Raw genomic sequence first — 21,990 nt, forward strand, 5'->3', positions numbered from 1 at the left:
GTCTTTTGGATGTGTTGGGCTCCTCCATCACTGAAGATGATGGGAATATTTGTGGAGCTGATCCTCCATTGGAACAATCTCCTTAGAAAAGTGATATTTCAAAACCTTTCAAAACAAAATTTAGAGTAGCCAATTCTTTTTTTTTTCAATTCAAGGGCAATTTAGCGTGGCCAATCCTGCACATCTTTGGGTTGTGAGGGTGAGACCCATGCAGGCATGGGGAGAATGTGGAAACTCCACACAGACAGTGACCCAGGGCCGGGATCAAACCCAGGTCCTCCCACCGCGAGGCAGCGGTGCTAACCACTGTGCCACGTGCCGCCCTAGTATTTCAAAACCTGGTTGGAAACAAGATTAAAGATTACCTTGTCTAATGGTTCTTTTAAAGTGTTGGAAGAAGGCTGGTAGGAGGCTAGAGGACTGTGGATAATTGTACCTGGGAATGTGAATGGAATTTAAGCTTTATTTACTTATTCCCATTGAAAATTCCTGTGTCCACATTTCTAATGAAAATTATATAGATGTGCAGTAGTCTATATAGTCCATATTCCCCTGTTCACGAAAGAAGACCATTCAGCCCACCTTGCTTGTGATAGGACTTTGAAAATGTATTCAGTTAGCCTTAGTCTCTTACTCTTTCCCCAGAACCCTGCATTTGTTTTCTTATTCAAGTATTTATCCAATTCTATTTTGAAATTAATAACTGGATCTGCTTCCACCAGGTAGAGCATTCCAGGTCTTCAGTATTCACTGTTAAGAAACAATCAATCAATCTAATTTTTCCGTTATTTATTTTGCCAATTATTTTAAGTCTACATCACCTGGTTACTTACCTTCCTGCTTCTGTAAGCAGTGGCCCTTATTTTAAATACTTTATAGTTTTCAATGTCTCAATTATATCTCCCTTTACCCACTCGGTCTGTGGCTAACAAATCCAGCTTCTTCCGTCTCTCCAGATAATTGATGTCCCTCATCTCCTGCTAACATCTCCCGGCCCTCTCCTAGGCCTTGACATCCTTTCTAAAGTTTGGGGCTCAGAATTGAACACATTATTCCAGCCAAGGCCTAGCCAATGATTGCTATGTCCAATTTTCTTTTATATATGTGTGAAAATGGACCAGATATGAAAAGAAATGACTCATCTGTCTGTTAAACAGGAAAGATATCTATTAAAAAGTCCCAAACCTGGTCAACCATAAATGTTGTCACCATGGGGATGCTTCACCCTTAAAGTTCTGGGAAACTTCAGCGAATCACGACCTTCTCAAGTGCAATGAAGGATGGAAAATAAATGGCCTTGCAAGCAGCACTCACATCCAATGAAAGAATAAAATAAAATATATTGCAGCCAAAGTATTTTCAGGACCAGTGCAACCATGAGGCAAACTAGGCAGTCGTTTAGAGCAGCAAAATCTGGGGGCGAATGGTGGTGAGGCAAAAAACTAAAGAACTATTCTTGAAATGACATTGTCCTCTCCATGTAACTTTTTCAAAGAACTCAGTTACACTTTGTATTAGTTCTATTTGGCTGCCTTTTCTATTCCTAACTTCCTAGAATATATGCACCAATCTTTTAAATTGGGCACTCCAGCAGTTTGGGGGTGAAGCTTCCAGCCACTGATTCCTCCTCCCATCAATTCTCATTGTTCCTTTGCTCTGTTTTGATGTTCCACGGTAATTAAAAATTATGTGCAAATTAGCCAATACAGAACGTAAGTACAGGGCATGTCACCCACAGGGAACGAACACTACATAAAGATCAGAATATTTTCAGATTTTCAATTTAAGGGTTGAAGATTAGTCCTGATTTTAATGGCAATCAGTAGACACCATAACCCATGAGTCACTGACTCTGCCATATACTCTGCTTTAATCAGTAACCAATCAATAACTAGTTACCTTTGTTTAGTCTCAAACTCGTAGCCCAACACATCGTAGCAGATCCAGATTGGCTGTCGTTCCTGCAGATTTGATTGGACCTTAATTTTATCATTTATTTTTCTCACTGAGGAAAAGTGGATAAGTTTCATAATTTAACATGATTCATGAGAAGATCAACAATAAAAATCACAAATGAGAGTTTCTTTTTCTGTCCAAAAACGAAGAAGAACTTCAATTTGCATTCCCCTTCAAGTCAGCAGAGAGTGTGGACATTTGCCATGGGTTTTACCAGTCCCTTGATGCAAGATCTGTCTCCTTAGACGTGTGCACTCTTGGCATGTGTCTCGCTCATTGTGGAGGAGGTGCCTTGCGAAGCATAGTAATACCGGTTTTCCTGGCGCTGCGATGAAGCACCGATACAGCAGGTGATTGTTGCCCCCCCGAGCAGGCACAGCATGGTGCCAATCCAACCCAGGAAGAGCGAGTAGCCAAAATTGAAGAGGCGTGCTTCCTGGTGAACTCCCACCGGGAACCAGATTGTGGCAACGGCGGCGCAGAGTGCTGTAAGATACAAACACAAGAGAGAAATTACGCTCACATTGCATCTTTCACTGCTTCTTTTAGATGGTTATTTATAAATCAATCTCTGCACAGCTGACACCAGTAAGAAGTCTGACACCAGGTAAAAGTCCAACAGGTTTATTTGGAATCACGAGCTATCAGAGCACAGCTTCAGACTCACCTAAGGAAGGAGCAGTGCTCCGAAAGCTGGTGATTCGAAACACACCTGTTGAACTTTAACCTGGTGTCAGAAGACTTCTTACTGTGCTCACCGCAGTCCAACACCAGCATCTCCACATCATCAAGTGACACCCAGCATGGGATTTTCTGCCCCCTTGTGGTGTGTTTGGCGATGCTGGAGGAGACCTGCCATTGGTCCATGGTCGGATCTTCCGTTCCCGCCTCTGTCAATGGAGTTTCCCATTGTTTGCACTCTCTGAGGGGAACACCTGGCTCACGTCAATGTCTAAGGTGAAGATTCAGCGCACTTGTCGGGTGCGCTTGGCAGTGTGTTTCTTGATGGCAGCAGCGTGGGAAATCAACCTGCCGTTCAACGGCAATTTACCAATTTGTTTAGCCTCAGAGTGTTTCGCTCCACTGAAACGGCGCATTAGAGAGATTTGCTGCTGGCGAGCTGATCCTCGTGGCAGATATGCAGCCCCGATCCCTTCCCCCACCCCCTGGCCCACCCCCGACTTTGTGGCCCATTCAACCCCCTAACTTTGTTGAGGCCCCGGGGGAACAATCCTTCACCCCCTTTTCAATTGGCATGGTTCCTGCCCGGGCTCGAGCACTGGCAGTGCCAAACTGGCACCGAGCAAACCTGCCACTGACATTCTGGCACCGTGGATTGCCCCTGGAACCACCGCAGTGCCAACAGGTACCCTGGCAGTGCCACACTGGCATTACCAGGGTGTCAGGCTGGAAGTGCCATGTGCAGGGGGAGTGCCATGGTACCATCCCGCCCTGTCCTGCCACCCAGGGGTCTCCAATGGCCTGTGAAGCCCCCTTACAGTGCCGTTAAGCTTGGCGTGTCGACCAGTACTGAATGGCACTCTGGCAAACGTTTGTAGGCACGGCCATTGAATCCTGGGTGTCAGATGAATCTGTTCTCAGATAGATTCATTTAAATATGCAGATCTGGACCTTCACAGCGGAGTGAGTCGGGCCTGGCACCTGGTGTGGAATCTGATTTTGGTTCTCACGCGATGCACCTGTTGCGCCCAGCTCCATGTCGGGCGCACTGGGGTCGCTGAATCATGCCCTAAAGCTCCTGAAACCCAAGGCTTCCCAAAATCTGCCTCACAGATCCCAGTGGGGTTGTGAAGTAAATTACAGCACAGGAACAGGCCCTTCAGCCCTCCAAGCCATCACCTACCATGTTGCTCATCTGAACTTAAACCCCCTTCCATTCCGGGGATCATACCCCTCTATTCCCATCCTATTCACGTATTTGTCAAGATGCCCCTTAAAAGTCACTATCGTATCTGTTTCCACTACATCCCCCGGCAGCGAGTTCCAGGCACCCACCATCCTCTGTGTAAATACCTTGCCTCGTCCATCTCCTTTAAACTTTGCCCCTTGCACGTTATAACTGTGCTCCCTAGTAATTGATTCTTCCACCCCAGCTTGTGACTATCTGCTCTGTCTACGGCCTTCATAATCTTGTAGACCTCTATCAGGTCGCTCCTTAACCTCTGTCGTTCCAGTGAGAACAAACCAAGGTGATGGGATTTTCCACGTAATGTGCCACATGGTGGCAGAATGTTCTGGTCCTGCCATTGTCGATGAGTTTCCCGTTGAATGCACCCTCTCCCCCGGGGGAACCCATGGCGGGGGTGCACTGTATGTGGGATCAGATGATTCTAACAGTCTGAACCGCTGGAAAATTCTGGCCAGAGTCGGAAATGGCTGCGCGGACCTCCAGCTAATATCTGAAAGCTGTGAGGCTACTTTACGTTCTTGTGTTGCATTGTTGGTGGGTGTGGTGTCATGGACTACTCTCTGAGGCTCAATCACTACTGTAAAAAAACCTGTTACAAGGTAGGTGTTCATTTTTCTTTGTAAAAAGCCATGCCTGTTCATCAACTCACCCCACACTGAAATCCTGCTCACCCACCTTGCCTTTGTTACTAAAGCCCCCCACATTACCCCTATTACCCAGACACCACCACTCAACACCTGAAGCCCACTTCCCCCACCCTACTCAACAACTCCCACACTGGGTTCACACAAAGTTTGAGACGTTAAAATAGGATCCCACCAGGGAAATATTTGGGAAATACTGCTCTAGCCATTTACAGAGGAGGAAGTAGCATCACTCACCAGATTAAAGACACGGTGAGAGACTGTTTGTTAGAGTGTGGGATAAGGGCACTCTTCCCTGAATCAAGGTCAATGCCGATTTCTGCTGACGGTCTTTCTGAGTGAGGGTTGTCAATGAGTTCTGGACTGAAAGTTAAATGGAACTGGAGTCAGAGTGCCACTTGCCGATTACACGTGGGAACTACAGAAAGTTGCACCTTCACTTTTTCATTCGGCTCTGGGTTCAAACCCAGATCCCAGAAAAGAAATTGGGCATGTCCATTAACACACACAGAAACTCAGCCCCTTACTCAGGGAGATCTTGGGCGATGGGGCATACGATGTGGAGGGGGAGGGGGGAGATCTTTAACAGCAGTTGACTTTTACAATCCCAGTTGTTAGAACTGCTGTAACTGGGCAGAAAGATCCCAGAATGGAACTCTGGCTCAAAAGTCGATAATATTTTAACAAAACATGAAAGAACAGAGTCACAGGGCCGCTAATTAGTTTTAACAAGGAAAATACATTGATTAAACTTGAAAAATTGGCTTATATTACAATACTCCTTTACTCTCCCCTTACTTTAACAATTGCACATAGGTTTTAGGATTAATATGGATTACAAAGTGCATCTTAGTCTATAATAGTCTCATTAATACAAAGTCCCTTTAAAGCACACAAGATGACTGTGGGCAAAAACACTCTCCACTCTGAACCAAATGAACATGTGAGAATTTCCGAACTCCACTCCCAAACTCCCAAAGCATATGGGGTAGTTTCTCCGGCCCTCCGCCGGGTTGGAGAATCGCCGGGGTGCGGCGTGAATCTCACCCCGCCGCTCCAACACTTGCTACCGAATTCTCCGGCTCCGGTTTTTGGGCGGGGATCGCGCCGCGGCGGTTGGGGGCTGTTGGCAGTGGCCCCCCGGCGATTCTCCAGGCTCCGATACCGGCGGGACCTGGCTTTGAGGGTGGCTTGTGGAGTCCTCAGGGGTGAGCGGAGGGGATCTGGTCCTGGGAGTGGCCCCCCACGGTGGCCTGGTCCATGATCGGTGCCCACCAATCTGCAGGCGGGTCTGTGCCATGGGGGCACTCTTAACCTCTGTGCCAGCCTGTGTAAGGCTCCATGATGGCTGGCGCAGAAAATAAACCCTCTGCGCATGCGCAGGAATCACGGCAGCGTTTCTGCGCACTGCACATGTGCTAGAACCACTGGTGCACCTGCGCATGCGCCAACTCATGCTGGCCGGCGGAGGCCCTTCTGTGCCAGTTGGCACGGCGCCAACCACTCCAGCACCGGCCTGGCCCCCGGAAGTGCGGAAGATTCTGCACCTTCCGGGCGGCCCGACGCTGGAGTGGTTCACGCCACTCTTTGGCGCTGGGACGGCCCATCCCGCCGATTGCTGGAGAATCCCACCCAAGCTTTAAAATCTTATCTGATATGTATGCTTTGCTCAGCGGTTTACAATCAGAAATCCAGACCAGGTTTTCCAAATTACTCTTTGAAACAAAGCTTTCGCTCCACTTTTAACAGTGAATGCAGTCCAGGATTTTCCAACAATCTCATTAGGATTTTTTTGTCTTGATCGCTGTGCAAACGTTTCACAATTCCTTTAACTTTCAAATCCCAGGCTGTGTTAAAATGGCATCAGATGTTTATTTTACCTTTGAAGGCTATAGTCCCACTTTAAATCCCACTTTAAATCTGGTTACTGCAATTTTCTCTAAGTTAGAACACTTTGTTTACTCTTCCTTGAATTCTCCTGAACAATACCTTGGTCTTTGTTCATTCAACTCCTGTCATCTTAAACATTCTTTCTGTCCCAATTCCCTGGTTATCTGGACTGTAACTGGTACCCTGGGAAGCCTGCCTCTTTGCAGCCCCTGCCCTGTCCAGTCTTTCCCCTGGCAAAGGTAAGAGATGTTCACAAAGTCCTGTCTCCAACTGCCCACACATTCAACTAAAATTAAAATTAAAAAGCTTCCCGACCTTATAAGGCCCCAGCTTCTAAGCAACGGCCACATGCTGATGCCGTTTATTTATTCTCCACGCCATTTCCGTGTCTAAGCACAACAGAAACACACTTGGAACTTCACCAACCCCCACACATACAAGCAGCATAAATCTAACTATAGGTTTTTACCTTAAAAGGCACAGAAAGGTTAAATTAAATCCATCTGAAGTTGTATCTTATTTCTAATGTTTACCAGTAGAAATACAAATCTCTTAAAGCTACATTGTTTTCCAACCGTTGACACTGGGACCAGAGTGAATCAGTCAGCCATTTTACAATGAGCTTCTTTTCCAATCAAAAATTCCAATAAAACATCACTACGATGTTTAGCGACAAAGAGCAACTCAACCCTCCAGTTGCTTTTCTCCATTGGACATAAACGTCTCCTCTTTTAATCATTAATGATTGGGGTGTGTGAGAAGTTTCACACCAGCACTGTCTACTGAATGAGGATTTGTATCCTCACGCTTCACATCCTGGCACTTACCCAACAATATGTGGAGAACGGCGCCCAGCAAGCATCGCTTATATTTGGAAGAATTGGCTTCGGTTCCGAGGCGCATGCACGGTAACGCTGTCAGTATGAGGAGAGTTGCTGGAAGGCCCACGATGGAGGCAGTGATCATCAGGGCTCGGCTGGTCTGCAGGTAGGCTGCGTGAGGAAAATAAAGAGCCATTATTGAACCATCTATTTCACAAGTCGTGATTCCAGAATAACAAAGATGACTATTTTAGGCCGCTAATGATTTTAAGAGCGGCTGAGGAAGTTGAATGTATTCTTAAGTGTGAATGAGATAATAATGGGCTTAATTAGAGACTTACAGTGCCAAAGATTTGACCGTCTTCAGCTCACTGAAAAGCTGCAAGGCAACATGATGTTAAAAGTGGATTTTCAGCTTTATAAACAGGGCCATAGAGTACAAAACAATAATGATATTATCTCTTTATAAATCAGTGGTTTGGGCTCAGCAGGATATTGTGCCAATTCTGGACTGCACACTTTCAGAAGGATGCCTAGGCTTTGGAGACGGCACAGAGGAGATTTGCCAGAATGGTTCCAAAATAAGGGGCTTTGAAACAAAATTGATGGGCTGTTGGCCTTGCTGGCTTGGCCAGCATTCATTGCCCATCCCTCAATGTCCTTGAACTGAGTGTCTTGCTGGACTATTTCAGAGGACAGTTAAGAGTCAACCACACTGTTGTGGGTCTGGAGTCACCAGGTAAGGGCATCAGACTGCTTTCTCTCAAGGGCATTAAATGGGTTTTTGCAACAATCGAGAATGTTTTCATGACCATTATTGAGTTCAAATTTCACCATCTGACCTGGTAGGATTGAAACCCAGATCCCCAGAGCATTACATTGAGTCTCTAGATTATTATTCCAGTGGAAATAGCATTGCCTTTCCCCAGAGAGAATAGAGAATCTAGGATTGTTCCCCTGGGAGCAGAGAAGGTCAAGGAAAAAGATAGAAAATAGGGGTAGTCGATTCCACTGATAGGAGGAATGGTGCCCAAAATGCATGGGTGATTGGCAAAATATTCATCAGGACAGTGAGGAGATTTTGTTAATGCAGCAAATTGTTATGATCAGGAACGCAATGCTTGAACATGGTGGTGGAAGCAGGTACACAAGTAACTTTAGAAGGGAACCAGCTATGTTCTTGAAAAAATAAATTTGCTCAATTATTAGGAAAAAGCAGGGGAGTGTGACTAATAGGATAGTACTTCCAAGGTGCCTTTACAGACTTTTCCTTCTGTGCCGATATTATTATGTGATTCTATTTTTTTTCCATTAGTCCCACAGAATATACCTACAGTGCAGTAGCAGGCCACCCGACCCATCGAGGTTGCACTGACCCTCTGAAAGAGCACCCTACCTAGGCCCACACCCCTTGTCCTTTTCCCGTAACCCCACTCAACCTGCACATGTCTGGACACTAAGGGCAATTGATCATGGCCAGTCCACCTAACCTGCACATCTTTGGAATGTGGGAGGAAACCGGAGCACCCGGAGGAAACCCACTCAGGCATGCGGGAAAGTAGAAACTCCACGCAGACAGTCACTTGAGGACAAAATTGAACCCGGGTCCCAGGCACTGTGAAGCAGCAGTGCTAACCACTGTGCCACTGTGCTGCCCTGTTCCCATGAATCTGTCACACCTTTAACTCTCAGAGTAATTTCTTTGTCAAAGATTTATCTACTTTCCTTTTAAAATCTGTATTTTGAATTAATCGCTGTTTGTTTGTTGAGCGTTCAGAGAGCAATTAAGAGTCCACTATGTTAGTATGAGCTGGAGTCACAAATAGGTTATTGAGATAAGGATGGTCGGTGTTCTTCCCTAAAGGGACAACGTTGAGTGGGTTGGGTTTAAACAACAGCTTCTTTCTTGGTCCAGAATCTGCTATGGGAAAGGTCAGCAAGAGAAGGAGGTAGAGAAGCAGAAAGATTTCGGGGTGAAACTCCAGAGCATGGGGACTTGTCAGCTGAAGGCACAGCCAAAAGTGGTTGTGTGAAGAAAAGTGGCGAAACACGGCAGGTCACAGTTATGGCAAGTTCAGCGGTTGATGGCAGAGATGGAGGGTTGGGTGGGGTAGGGGGGTGTAGTTGGTGGTTGGGGATGCTGCTGTACGTTGGTGCTGAGGTTAGGTGTCGCCACACAGCCTCTCTCCCCACAGCTGTAGTAAGCTTTTGTGCATTTGAACGAGCAACACATCCCGAGTTTTTACTCGCAATCCGGTCATAATTTCTCATAAAGCTTTCATGATAAAATAGCAGAGAGCCACAAAATATTTGCGGTGAAATTAGGGCAGCACGGTAGCACGGTGGTCAGCACAACTGCTTCACAGCTCCAGGGTCCCAGGTTCGATTCCTGGCTTGGGTCACTGTCTGTGCCGAGCCTGCACATCCTCCCCGTGTGTGCGTGGGTTTCCTCCGGGTGCTCTGGTTTCCTCCCACAGTCCAAAGATGTGCAGGTTAGGTGGATTGGCCATGATAAATTGCCCTTAGTGTCCAAAATTGCCCTTAGTGTTGGGTGGGGTTACTGGGTTATGGGGATAGGGTGGAGGTGTTGACCTTGGGTAGGGTGCTCTTTCCAAGAGCCGGTGCAGACTCGATGGGCCGAATGGCCTCCTTCTGCACTGTAAATTCTATGAAATTAATAGCTTTATTACAATTGTAATTCTTTAAATACTCAACCCATGCCACTCCATCCATCCCATGACATTCCTCCCCTGCCATGGTTGTGAAAAGATATTGAGCGGGATTCTCTGTCCCACCGACTGGCCCCCTCCATCCCGGGAGGCAGCCAATGGGGTTTCCCATTGTGGCACCCCCACACCATTGGGAAATGCGTGGGCATGAGTGCGCTGCCGGCGAAGCGGAGACTCCCGCCATGGGAGAATCCTGGATTTGAGTGCTTTACCTCTCCGTGAGAAAATAGCCGAATCTGCTAAGGTCTGACAATTCCAGCTCAGACAAGAATAATGGTTACCCGACTACTGCAGTGAGTGGGTTTCGGAGGTGGTTTAAACCACGGTTGTGGCTCTGGACTCCAGAAAGAATCAGCTCCTTCAAAGCAAAAGAGGAGCGAAGTACAAGAGAAAGTGGAATTCATCTCTCAAACTACTGAGCATTTGTACAGCTGGATTCTTCCAGCCAGAATGATCAGTGATGAACCTGGTGCAGGTAGGCTCAAGTCAGGCATTCAGCAGTGATCCAGATGGTTATCTGAAACGAAACAAATTATCGTGTTACGGGAGAAGAGAAGAGAATGGCACTCAGTGAAATGCTTCTTCGGAGAGCTGGTGCAAGCGCAGTGGACGAAAGGCCACATTCTCAGCTGTTACAGTTCTGTGATTCTGTGAATTTGTGAGTGAAAAGTATTTCACCAGCCAGAGACTGAGTTCTGTTTAACTCGATTTGATGGAAGAGTTTGGGGAATGTCTGTCTTGCCCTGCGTGTGCAGAAGGAAGATATTCAAGGCCAGGAAAGGAAATCCCGGGAATTATCTGACTCATCCAGTGCCAGCATGTTTCCCGATAGATCATTGGACAGGATGTGACAATTGAAGATCCAGAATTTCAAACCTGCATGTGGTTGTGTGGCATATAATCACGGACTTGGCATTTATATTGAGGGGGCGATTTAGTGAGGAGCTTCAAAGGCAAGCTGAGATGTTGAAAGAACTTTGGATCAATGGATTGGTGTTGCTTCGTGGGTCAGACATGCACTTTCACAATTTGAGACAGGTTAATAAGACCATTAAGAAAATTTATGAAGAACTCATGGCTATCTGGAGAAGATAGAATTGAAAATGCAGAAGTTATGATCAACTTTCATTGAAACTTGTTTGGGCCACACAGATTACTGAGCGTAATTCTGATTTGTGTATTATGAAAATGATACAGAGGCATTGGAGAAGTTGTAAACATGATTTGCAAAAATAATATCCGAACTATGAAGTTATTCCTATCAAGAAAGTGTGAACAGGTAATTATTCTCTTGAAAAGAGAACGCTGAGGGGTAACCTAACTGAGATCTTCAACATTCTGATCAGAGAGGACAAGGAAAGAGAGAGAGAGAGAGAATTTCCACAATGGAGAAAAACAGAATTGGGGACTTTCAGTATGAGATAGTCACAAAGAAATTATACAGGAAATTCAGAAGAAATATTTTTACGCAAGGCATAATTAGAATGTCAAACTTGCCACCAGAGAATTAATCATAGATTCATAGTTGTAGCACAAAAGGAGACCATCGGGCCTGTTGTATTCATATCAACTTTCTGTAAGAGATATTCAATTAGTCTCACTATATGTCACAGCCTGTGGGGCCGTGGATGGAGCCATTGTCTTCCAATTCTACGACCAGAAAAAAGTGGGTAGCGAGCCATGGAAACCCACAGAGGTGGGGGGGGGGGGGGGGGGGGGGGTGTGTGTGTCTGTGTGTGTGTGTGTGCGCGAGTGTGTGTGTTGGGGGGGGGGCGTGGGGGGGGATACCTGGTCAGTGTGTCAAATGCTATCCTTTCACACTCTGAGACACTGGGTCACACACTGTCCTTTCACACTCTGGGACAGTGGGTCACACACTGTCCTTTCACACTCTGAGACACTGGGTCACACACTGTCCTTTCACACTCTGGGACAGTGGGTTACACACTGTCCTTTCACACTCTGAGACAGTGGGTCACACACTGTCCTTTCACACTCTGGGACAGTGGGTTACACACTGTCCTTTCACACTCTGGGACAGTGGGACATACACTGTCCTTTCACACTCTGGGACAGTGGGACACACACTGTCCTTTCACACTCTGGGACAGTGGGTCACACACTGTCCTTTCACACTCTGGGACAGTGGGTCACACACTGTCCTTTCACACTCTGGGACACTGGGTCACATGGTCAGTTAACACTCAGGGATAATGTGGCAAATAGTTGAAAACAATGAGCTGTGTGAATAAAATTCTTTTCCATCTTCCCCCGACTCCAATCCCCAATTCAATTTTCCATTACCTTGAATCTGTGTCCTCCGATTATCAACATGTTTCCAGTGGCAACAATTTCTGCTCGTTACTCTATTAAATCCTTTCATGATTTTGTAAACCTCTTTTAAAGCTCCCCTTAATCCTCTCTGTTCTAAGTGGAATTGTCCCAGCTTCCCCAGTCTTTCTCAGATCAACTTGGTAATCTCATTGCCTGGAAAGGCTCGCTTGTTAATGCCAGTGTTGTTTATCCAGAATTATTGATTATTCACAGGTGATAGTAACACTGTTATTAAATGCTTATTGTTGTAGCCTAAACTATGGGCTGGATTCTATTGGGGGGGGGGGGGGGGCAGGGTATTGGAGCTGAATGGACAAGGCTGAGGAAGAGGGGAAGCACAAGGCTGGGGGTTACAGCCCCAACGGTCAGTCCAACTCAATGGGCGCGTTTTCCTGGCCACGTTACACCCGGAGCCGATCCTGCCATTCACATTCCTTACTGATACAAAAATGGAAGGTGGTGTCGGTACCGTAGCGGCTGCCCTTGCGTTTCTGGTGGAAGTCCATGTGGCCCATTGCCAGAGAAGGCAGCAGCGACAACCTATCCCACGTGCAGGGGGCTGCCACACACCCAGAAGATCCGCCTGCCCATCAGGCCGAGGAGGAACCCACGGTGGGAGGCCAGCAACGGCCCATGGTGCACAGGCATTGTCAGTCTTTCGATCCCTGTGTCTGCGTGGGTTTCCTCCGGGTGCTCTGGTTTCCTCCCACAAGTCCTGAAAGACGTGCTTGTTAGGTGAATTGGACATTCTGAATTCTCCCTGTGTAACAGGCACTGGATGCGGCAACTAGGGGATTTTCACAGTAATTTTATTGCAATGTTATTGTAAGCCCACTTGTGGCAATAATAAAGGTTATAATAAAGATTATTATGAGTGTACGGACAGCTTGTAGACAGGCAACAGTTCTGTTACGTCCAGAGGAACAGGGAGGCCCTTTTCTTCACCAGATTCTCAAAGGATGAGGATGTATCCATTCGCTCACCCCACCCCCTAATTTTCCTCCCAACCCTCCATTCTTCCTTCCCCCTTCAATCCTCCCCATTCCCCATCCCAATCCCTCCTCCCTCCCCAAAGCCTCTATTCCTTCCTTCACCTCCATCCCCATCTCCCCATTTCCCTCCTTCCTCCCCAATTCCCCCTCCCCACCCTCTCACCCATTTCTATTATTCCCTCTATGCTCCCTCCTCATCTCCCTCTCCCATTTCCCTCATTCTCCCATTCCCCGCGCACCCCACCCTGTCCCCTCAGCCCCCACCCTCAGCAATGGTCCTCAGTGACTGGTCCATGCTTTGGAAATGTCCACATGCGTCTGGGACAGTAACTGCGACATGATGTTGAGGCCCTTAGCCATGGTCGGCACAGACTGAGCCATACATTGGGCAGCACTCAGTCATAGATATCGTGCTCCAGCTTCCCACTGTGGTCACCACCCCACCAGTGTTGGCCTCAGCGCTACGCATTGCCAGCACCATCTTCTACGCCTGCAGGCTATGGGACCCAACCAATTGGCTATTCACTTGCTGGAATGTTGCCGACATCCCTTCCTGAAAGTCAAGGCTCTGTCCTATCATCTGCGTCAACTCTGGGAGAACCTGATACAGAAGCTCGGCATCTGACTGGGAGCCAGCTGAGTCCCAGACCTCGGACTGCCGTCTCCCCTGAACCTTCCTGCCTCCACCTGGCGTGCATCAGCAATTGTGTGGCGCTGCGTCCCCGGTTGTGTCCCAGAGTCCTGCCCACTAATGTTAACCGCCGAGCTTTGTGTCTGCACTGATGGAAGGTGGGGGTGATAGCTGTGATGCCTTGATGGTGGTCTCCTCGGAGCTCGCCTTCGAGGTGTTTTCTTGGGGGATAGGGCGAGGAATGACTCCGGATGGCCCGGCTCCATCAGATGGAGACCCTGCGAGACAATGGACATGTGGCCAGTGAGAGGGAAGGATCAATTTGTCTGACATGAACTATTCATTTGAGAGAGACCATCTGTGTGAAGGGGCAGTGGATGCTCACCTCTCTGGGACAGGCCAACCTTGCTGTCAGTGACTGCTCTCTCCTTGGTCAACCCCGGGATTTCCTGGGCACGCATCATGTGAGGAACCGGACCTCTGGGACTCCCCTCTCCTCCACCCGCCCCCCCCCCCCCCCAACCCCCCTCTCCTCCACCCCCTAACCCCCTCTCCTCCATCCCCCCCCAACCCCCCTCTCCTCCATCCCCCCCAACCCCCCTCTCCATCACCACCTCCAACCCCCTCTACACCACCCCCCACAACCCCCCTCTCCTCCATCCCCACCCCCCCTTCTCCTCCACCCCCCAAGCCCCCCTCTACACCACCCCCCACAACCCCCCTCTACACCAACCCCCAACACCCCTCTCCTCCACCCCCCAAACCCATTAAATCACGCCCTCAGCCAGTTTTTAGGAGAATTTCACCTCATGTGTTGGAGGCAAAGATTGGTGTCAAGAAGAATTGGAACACGCCTTCATCAAAGTGTTGCACTTAAAGCTGGAGGGAGGGGCTGTGCAACGGTTGTGGGGGGAGGGCACCTCTGCCCTTTCAGTTCTCCCTCTGTTTCCCCCTGCTCTCAGTGAAAGGAACACTATGTTTAATGGCTGAACTGAGAATTGTGTTGGGAAGGTCATGGTGGGAGGAGGAAGGAAGATACATTTGTATCTTGCTTTTCAGTATGATCTCGGGCATTCCAACGCACTTTAAAGGCAATGAATTGATTTTGCTATAGTGTTGGCAAAGAGCGAGAGAGAGCGGAAGAGTGAGAGAGAGAGAGGCAGAAAAGCAGAGATGGAGGGAGCGAGAAAAGGGAAACGAATGTGGAGATCATGGGAGATAAAAAGAAAGAGACAGAGGATCAAAGAAACAAGACAGAGAGACAGTGAAATGAGGAGAAAGGCAGTCTCTCTCTGACAGGCAGACGGGTGGGGAAGATGTTCTGGCCACACAGCGTAATGTAAAAACCAGTGACAATAATAAAGGAAACTTGATCTTCACATTGGTTGTGTCTAGTTTGCACTGACATCTGTTATAATGGCCTTGTTTAAAGGGACATTGTGTTTGCCAAACTATTGGGGGTAGGATTGTCCAGCATTTTCACCAGTTCATGCCAGTAACATGTCAGAATGACTTAATTGTTTGCTTGCAACCAAACAAGGAAGAAATTAAAAGACTTGCCAACCATTCTTTTGTAAGGTCGAGGGCTTGTCCCTTTAAGCTGTTTCTGCTGCCCTAATTTCCTGCATTTGTGCAGAGCAGCAACCAGCTGCTACCAGGCTTTCATCATTAAACAGTGGCAGCTGCAAAAACATTGAGTTCAGCCGCAATGCTCACTCACACGGTGCCATCATTACCTTAAACCACAGATATAACCCTTGGAATAATAACTGCCAACTGCAGCAAATCAAAGGACTGTGAGTCATTATTTTAGCGAGATGGATTCGTGGTTGGAACTGTCGGAAGCAGCAACGGAGCTTCCCACGTGTCTCCTGAACAGCATTGTGTTTTTCAGCCACAAACAAAATAGAGGTTACAGAGTGAGATTCACTTGGTGAGTCATCGTTCAGTGAGTAGGAGAGCTGTGGGTTCAACTCCTACTCCGGTGATTGGCGCCCGTGATCCCGACTGACACACCCAGGATGGTATTGAAAACATGCTGCACTGTCAGAGGCCTTTTAGTTGAGATATTAAACCAAGGTCCAACATGCCACTTAATGGGAGGCACGGTAGCACAGTGGTAAGCACTGTTGTTTCACAGCGCCTGTGTCCCAGGTTCGATTCCCGGCTTGGGTCAATGTCTGTGCAGAGTCTGCACATTCTCCCCGTGTCTGCGTGGGTTTCCTCCGGGTGCTCCGGTTTCCTCCCACAAGTCCCGAAAGACGTGCTTGTTCAGTAATTTGGACATTCTGAATTCACCCTCTGTGTACCCGAACAGGTGCCGGAATGTGGCGACTAGGGGATTTTCACAGTAAATTCATTACAGTGTTAATGGGAACCTACTTGTGACATTGATGAAGATTATTATTTTTAGGTGAATGTAAAAAGAAAATCCCATGTCACTATTTCAGTGAAGAGCAGGGAAGTTCCCCAATATTTAGAATGTTGTTATTTACTGCAAACGGAACGGAATATTAAAAAATGCAAAATTTGCTACAATTGTACAAGACGTTGGTGAGACCACATTTTAAAAAAATTATGCGGGCGAAGTTGGTGTCTCTGGGTAGGCCAGCATTTGCTGTCCAATCTTCATCATCCTTGAGAAGGTGGTGGTGAGCTGCTTTCTTGAACTGTTGCAGTCCACGTGGTGCAGGTACATCCACAGTATTCCAGGATTTTGACCCAGTGAAAGTGAAGGAACAACGATGTATTTCCAAGTCAAGATGGTGAGTGGTTTAAAGAGTGTGGTGGCTCAAGGCAATACCAGTGAGGCCTCCGGTATAATGAACAAGGGTCCATTAGTCACCAGTACAGGTAAATTATACGCAGGAACAGAGTCACCAAACAGGTTTTCACTCTCTGGCTCCAGTGTCCACTCTGCTGGGGTCCCTGCTCCCAGGGCCCCGTGCCCTTCCCCCATTGGTCAGAATGGCTGCACGCCAGTTCGAGAGGCCGCGAGGGCGCGAGCCTCAAAGTGGCCACACTACCACATCCCTCCCCTTTTAAGCCCCTCAATAACATATTTATAGAAAAGGTTATGTATAGTTACTGTAGACAATGAGAAGGTTGAGAAACAAAAGGGAGAGAGTCCATAACAGTTGATCACAATGTCAATCTGTGGGGGATATTCTGGGTCTCTTAGTCCACAAACAATCTCCTCCAACTCTGAGGCAGCAACATTGTTGTCTTTGGCAGATTGTCTCTGAGATTTGACCACTCCAGCAGGGCCATTCCCTTCACCAGCTCACTCCTGGATCATCAACGGGGCCACCTCTGAACTCCGAGATGCCCTCGGTTCTGGCTCGCCCGCGGGAGCATTGGTGCTGGTTGCTGGCTCCAACTGGTCAGGGTTTGGAGTTGTGGCCCCATGGCATCTTGTGTGGTCAACGTGCTTCTGAACTGTCCTGTGTTCAAATCCAGGGCATACCAGACTGGGCCTGACTTTCAGCGCGAGAGGAGGAGGATAATTACAGACGGCAGTTCAGAAAATGGCATGGGACCAACCATAGCAGCTGATTGGTGAGTATGTCCTGATCAGTGTTTTCAATTGAGTAATTTCAATCTTTGAAACTAATTAATTGCTTAATACTAAGGTAGGAGCTATAAAATAAAATAAAAAGGTGTATAGAGTGATACTGTATAATTATAATGCTCTGCACTTCCCGGGGCTCGGCTGGCGCTGGAGGGGTTGGCGCTGCGCCAACCAACGCCGAAGGGCTGCCGCCGGCCGGCGCAATTTGACGCACGCGCAAGACTGCCAGCGTGTTCTGGAGCATGTGCAGAATCGCTGGCGTGTTACCTGCGCATGCACAGGGGATTTCTTCTCCGCACCGTCCATCACGGAGCCTTACAGGGGCCGGCGTGGAGGGAAAGAGTGCCCCCACGGCACAGGCCCGCCTGCAGATCAGTGGGCCCCGATCAATGGCCATGCCACCGTGGGGCCTCCTCCGGGGCCGGATACCCGTGCGCTCCCCCGAGGAGCTCGCTAGGCGGCCGACAAGCCAGGTCCCACTGGGATGGAGCATGTCCATTTCACGTCGACATGACTGGCTGAAAACGGGCGGCCGCTCGGCCCATCGGGGCCTGGAGAATTGCCGGGGGGGGGGGAAGCTGCCAACGGCTCCCCGACCGGCGAGGCCCGATCCCCGCCGCCGCCCTAAAACCAGCACTGGGCAATACGGCAGCCGGCATCTGAGCAGCTGGGCGGGATTCACGCCGCCCCCCCGGCGATTCTCCGACCTGGTGGGGGGTCAGAGAATCCCACCAAAGGTTCCTGGCAGAAGAAACAAGGCCCCTGGTTAACTTAAATTTTTGTTCTTCTTAATCAAGAGGGACATCATGGCAGGAGAGCTCGGACCTGCGATATGCTCCTCCTGCACAAAGCACAATTTGGGAAATGAGGGACGCTTCCAGCGTCTCGAGTGACCGTGTCTGCAGAAGGTTTGTCCAAATGCGGTTTCCAGCTACTCAGAGTTCAGAGCCGGAGCGGAGGGTGGACTCACTGTGGAGTATCCGCGATGCTGAGGAAGTTGTGGATAGAACATTTAGCGAGCTGGTCGCACCGCGGGTGAGGTTTGCAGAGGCAAAAACGGAATAGGTGACCATCAGGAACAGTATAAGACTGAGAAAGGTAATATCGGAGCCCCCTGTGGTCATCCAGCTCTCAAACAGAAACACCGCTTTGGATACTGATGGTCTCTCAGGGGAAAGCAGCAACAGCCAAGTTCACAGCTCCGTGGGTGCCTCTGATGCTCAGATGGGTGGGAGAAAAATGAGTGACAGGGCTATAGTGATGGAGAATTCAATAGAGAGGGGCACTGACAGATGCTTCTATGACCACAGACGTGAATCGAGGATGATATTTTGCCTCCCTGGTGCCAGGATCTTGTATTTCACGGAGCGGCTGATGTGTTCTCTGCCAAATCCTCCGATAGCAGGAAAGGAAACCGATCACCCTAAACTGTCTGGTACAGGACTTTTCTAGTGTTTGAAAGAGGAGCAAAGAGAGAGTATGGAAATAAACTGTAGCTAATATAAAGGGGAATCCAAATACACAAATAGTAAAAGAGAATGTGGATTCTCCGTTGCCCTTATCCATGATTAGGATTCCTGATCAGGCGGAGAATGGAGCTATATTGACAGCTCCTCACATCAAAAAAAGCAAAGTGATTTCATTTTATCTTCTTCACAACAGAAAGCACTTAGCTGCTTTTGATGTGGTGAGGAGTTTGCAATCATATAAAGAGTGTTTAGAAACATTGTGGTTTGCATCTAAGTTGGATACTTGAGATGCATTCAAGGGTGAAGGGAAAGATACATAAATAATCCATCAAGCACCTGCCTCTGGAATAATAAAACTCAATCACTGGCTAGTGAAATTTATTGCTGTGTGAAATTGAATGAGAGTTTATTATTTCAACACCTGTCGGGGGATTTGCCTTATCAAGTGCACTTTGCTTTTGAAGAAGCTTCTGATACTTGTAAAGCTGTCAACACTTTTTGTCTGAGGCAACAGTTGTTTGGAAAGGGTAAAAGAAAATGCAGTGATTTTTTCACTGTACTGCCTGGACTGCCCTTCAGCTTTTAGGCAGGGTGACTGATGGGGTCTACAATGGGGGCTTCTGATGGGGGTGACTGATAGGGGTATCTGATGGGGCAGTTTGATGGTGGGGTCTGATGGGGGTAACTGATGGGAGTGCCTGATTTTGGGGGGGGGGGTCTGATGGGTGGTCTGAGGGAATGGTATCATGGGAGTGACTGATGGGGGAATTGATGGGGAGTCTGATGGGGGTCTGAGGGGGAACCCATGAGGCGGTCTGACGGGATGATATGATGGGAGTGACTGATGGGATTTTCTGATGGGGCTGGCTGATGGAGGGGGTTTGGCGGGGGTATCGATGAGGGGTGGCAGGTCAGGTCATCCTCATACGTGCTTGCTGTGAGGGGTGGGTGACCCATAATAAGTAAATTCAAAGATAGTAAGTGAAGTGAGAGTGGAAATTGCAGGAGCACTGGCCATAACCTTCCAGAAATCCCGAGGCTCAGGGGTGATGCCAATCCGACGGAAGAATTACAAATGTTACACCCTTGTTCACAAAGGATGGAGAGGTGAACCCAACAATTACAGGCCAGTGAGGTCCTTGGTGATGGATAATTCAGGGCAAAATTAATCGAGGTTCACTCTGTCAAAACTGGCAGTTGGATTTTGGGTTTTGAGGCATTTTGGGTCTGGCACTTTGGGCAGGGGGCAGTTTGGAAGAATCTGGGATGGGTAGGGACAAGGCTCACCTGGAGCATGGGGATAAGCTGGTGTGCAAGGAGGAAAACAGATAACAACCCCAGCTGAATTGTGTAGGCAAGTTAATTTTAATTGAGTCAACATCCTGGAACTCCCTGCCTAACAGCACTGTGGGTGTGTCTACACCACATGGACTGCAGAGATTCAAGAAGGCAGCTCCCCAGTATTTTCTCAAGGACAATTAGGATGGGCAATAAATGCTGGCCGAGCCGGCGATTCCCACACCCTAAGAATGAATAACAGCGAAGCAAATTTTTGGGAAAAAAACGATGAATGGTACGTTCTAAAAATGTCTGGTTTTCAGACACAGATTTGTTACGGGAAAGTCATGTTCAACTAACTTGCTGGAATGTTTCGCTCAGGCAACAGAGAGGATTGATGAAGGCAATACTGTTGGCGTGGAGAATGTGCATTTCTACAAGGCATTTGAATAACAGACTTGTGGGAAATGTTATAGCTCGTGGAGCAAAAGGGTCAGAGGCAACATGGATGTGAAATTGGCCGAGTGACAGGAAACAGAAAGTAGTGGCTAATGGATGTTTTTTGAGCCGGAGGAAGGTTTTCGGTGGAATTCCCCAGGAATTGGCATCGGGTTCCATGCCCTTCCTGATATATACTAATAAACTTGGTGCACAGGGCACAGTTCCAAAACCTGCAGACGATACAAAACTTGGAAGCATTGTGAGGAGAAGAGTGGAATGGACTGTCAACTAATAGGTGAAATCTGATGCAGAGACGTGTGAAGTGATTAATTTTGCGCATAAGAATGCGGAGACAATATAAAATAAGGGGTACAATTCTAAAGGGGGTGCAGGAGCCAGGGCGCGTGTGTGTGTGTGTGTGTGTGTGTGTGGGTGCGTGGATCATTGAAGGTGGCAAGAAAGCTGGAGAATGCAGTTAATAAAGCACACAAAATCCTCGGTTTCATTAGTAGCACAGAGTGCTAAAGCAAGGAAGTTGTGCTAAACTTGTATAAAAGGCTGATTTCACCTCAAATACAATATTACACCCAGTTCTAGAACAAAGTGATGACATTGGAAAAGATTCATGAGAATGGTTTCAGCGATGAGGAACTTCAATTATGAAAGAGGAGGCAGTGGCGTTGTGGTATTGTCACTGGACTAGTAATCCAGAGGCCCAGGGTAATGCTCTGCCAACCTGGATTCAAATCCCGCCATGTTAGATGCTGAAATTTGAATTCACTAAAAATCTGGGGCGAGATTCTCCGCAAATGCGGAGAGTCATAAAGGCTGCTGTGAAACTGGCCGTGTTTCACGACAACTTTCACGCCCGTTCCCGGGACACGATTCTCCCCCCACATCGGGGCTAGGAGCGGGACCCCGGGAATCACGGCGTCGCGGCCTTAACGACCGTCGTTAAGGCCGCGCGCCAAGATGACACGCGGCTGGCATCTGTATGACGTCAGCCGCGCATGCGCAGGTTGGACCCGGCTCCAACCCGCGCATGCGTGGGTGACGTCATCACGCCATTGACGGAAACCACGCATGCGCGGCTCCGCATATCTCCACCGCCGCCTGACAAGATGTGGCGGCTTGATCTTGTCAGGCGGCAGAGGGGAAATAGTGCGTCCCTTTTGGACCTGTCCCCTCCCGAGCACAACGGTGATGCTCCCGCCACAAACGGGCCTCTGGATGCCCCAAAAGCAGGTGTGTTTGCTGCCGTGAAAAAACGGGTGTAAAGGCCCGGCCGCTCGGCCCATCGGCCG

General features: G+C 48.3%; 2 protein-coding genes across 2 annotated transcripts in view; one reads left to right on the forward strand and one right to left on the reverse strand.

Moving 5' to 3' along the window:
* Positions 1-264: 264 nt before the first annotated feature.
* LOC119976372 (claudin-11-like) overlaps positions 265-21,990 on the reverse strand; it is a 46,046-nt gene continuing 24,320 nt past the window's right edge. The window contains exons 2-3 of the mRNA XM_038816866.1: positions 7,248-7,412; positions 265-2,442 (exon numbers count right to left, since the gene is read on the reverse strand). Of these exons, the coding sequence (XP_038672794.1) occupies positions 2,198-2,442; positions 7,248-7,412 (410 nt within the window). The 3' untranslated portion in view covers positions 265-2,197. The remainder of the gene's footprint in view (positions 2,443-7,247; positions 7,413-21,990) is intronic.
* Positions 15,613-21,990, forward strand: part of LOC119976371 (EEF1A lysine methyltransferase 3-like) — a 73,376-nt gene continuing 66,998 nt past the window's right edge. The window contains exons 1-2 of the mRNA XM_038816859.1: positions 15,613-15,860; positions 17,387-17,485. The gene's annotated coding sequence lies outside the window, so the exon portion shown is untranslated. The remainder of the gene's footprint in view (positions 15,861-17,386; positions 17,486-21,990) is intronic.

Source organism: Scyliorhinus canicula, chromosome 13 (genome assembly GCF_902713615.1).
Source record: "Scyliorhinus canicula chromosome 13, sScyCan1.1, whole genome shotgun sequence".
Taxonomy (NCBI): Eukaryota; Metazoa; Chordata; class Chondrichthyes; order Carcharhiniformes; family Scyliorhinidae; genus Scyliorhinus; species Scyliorhinus canicula.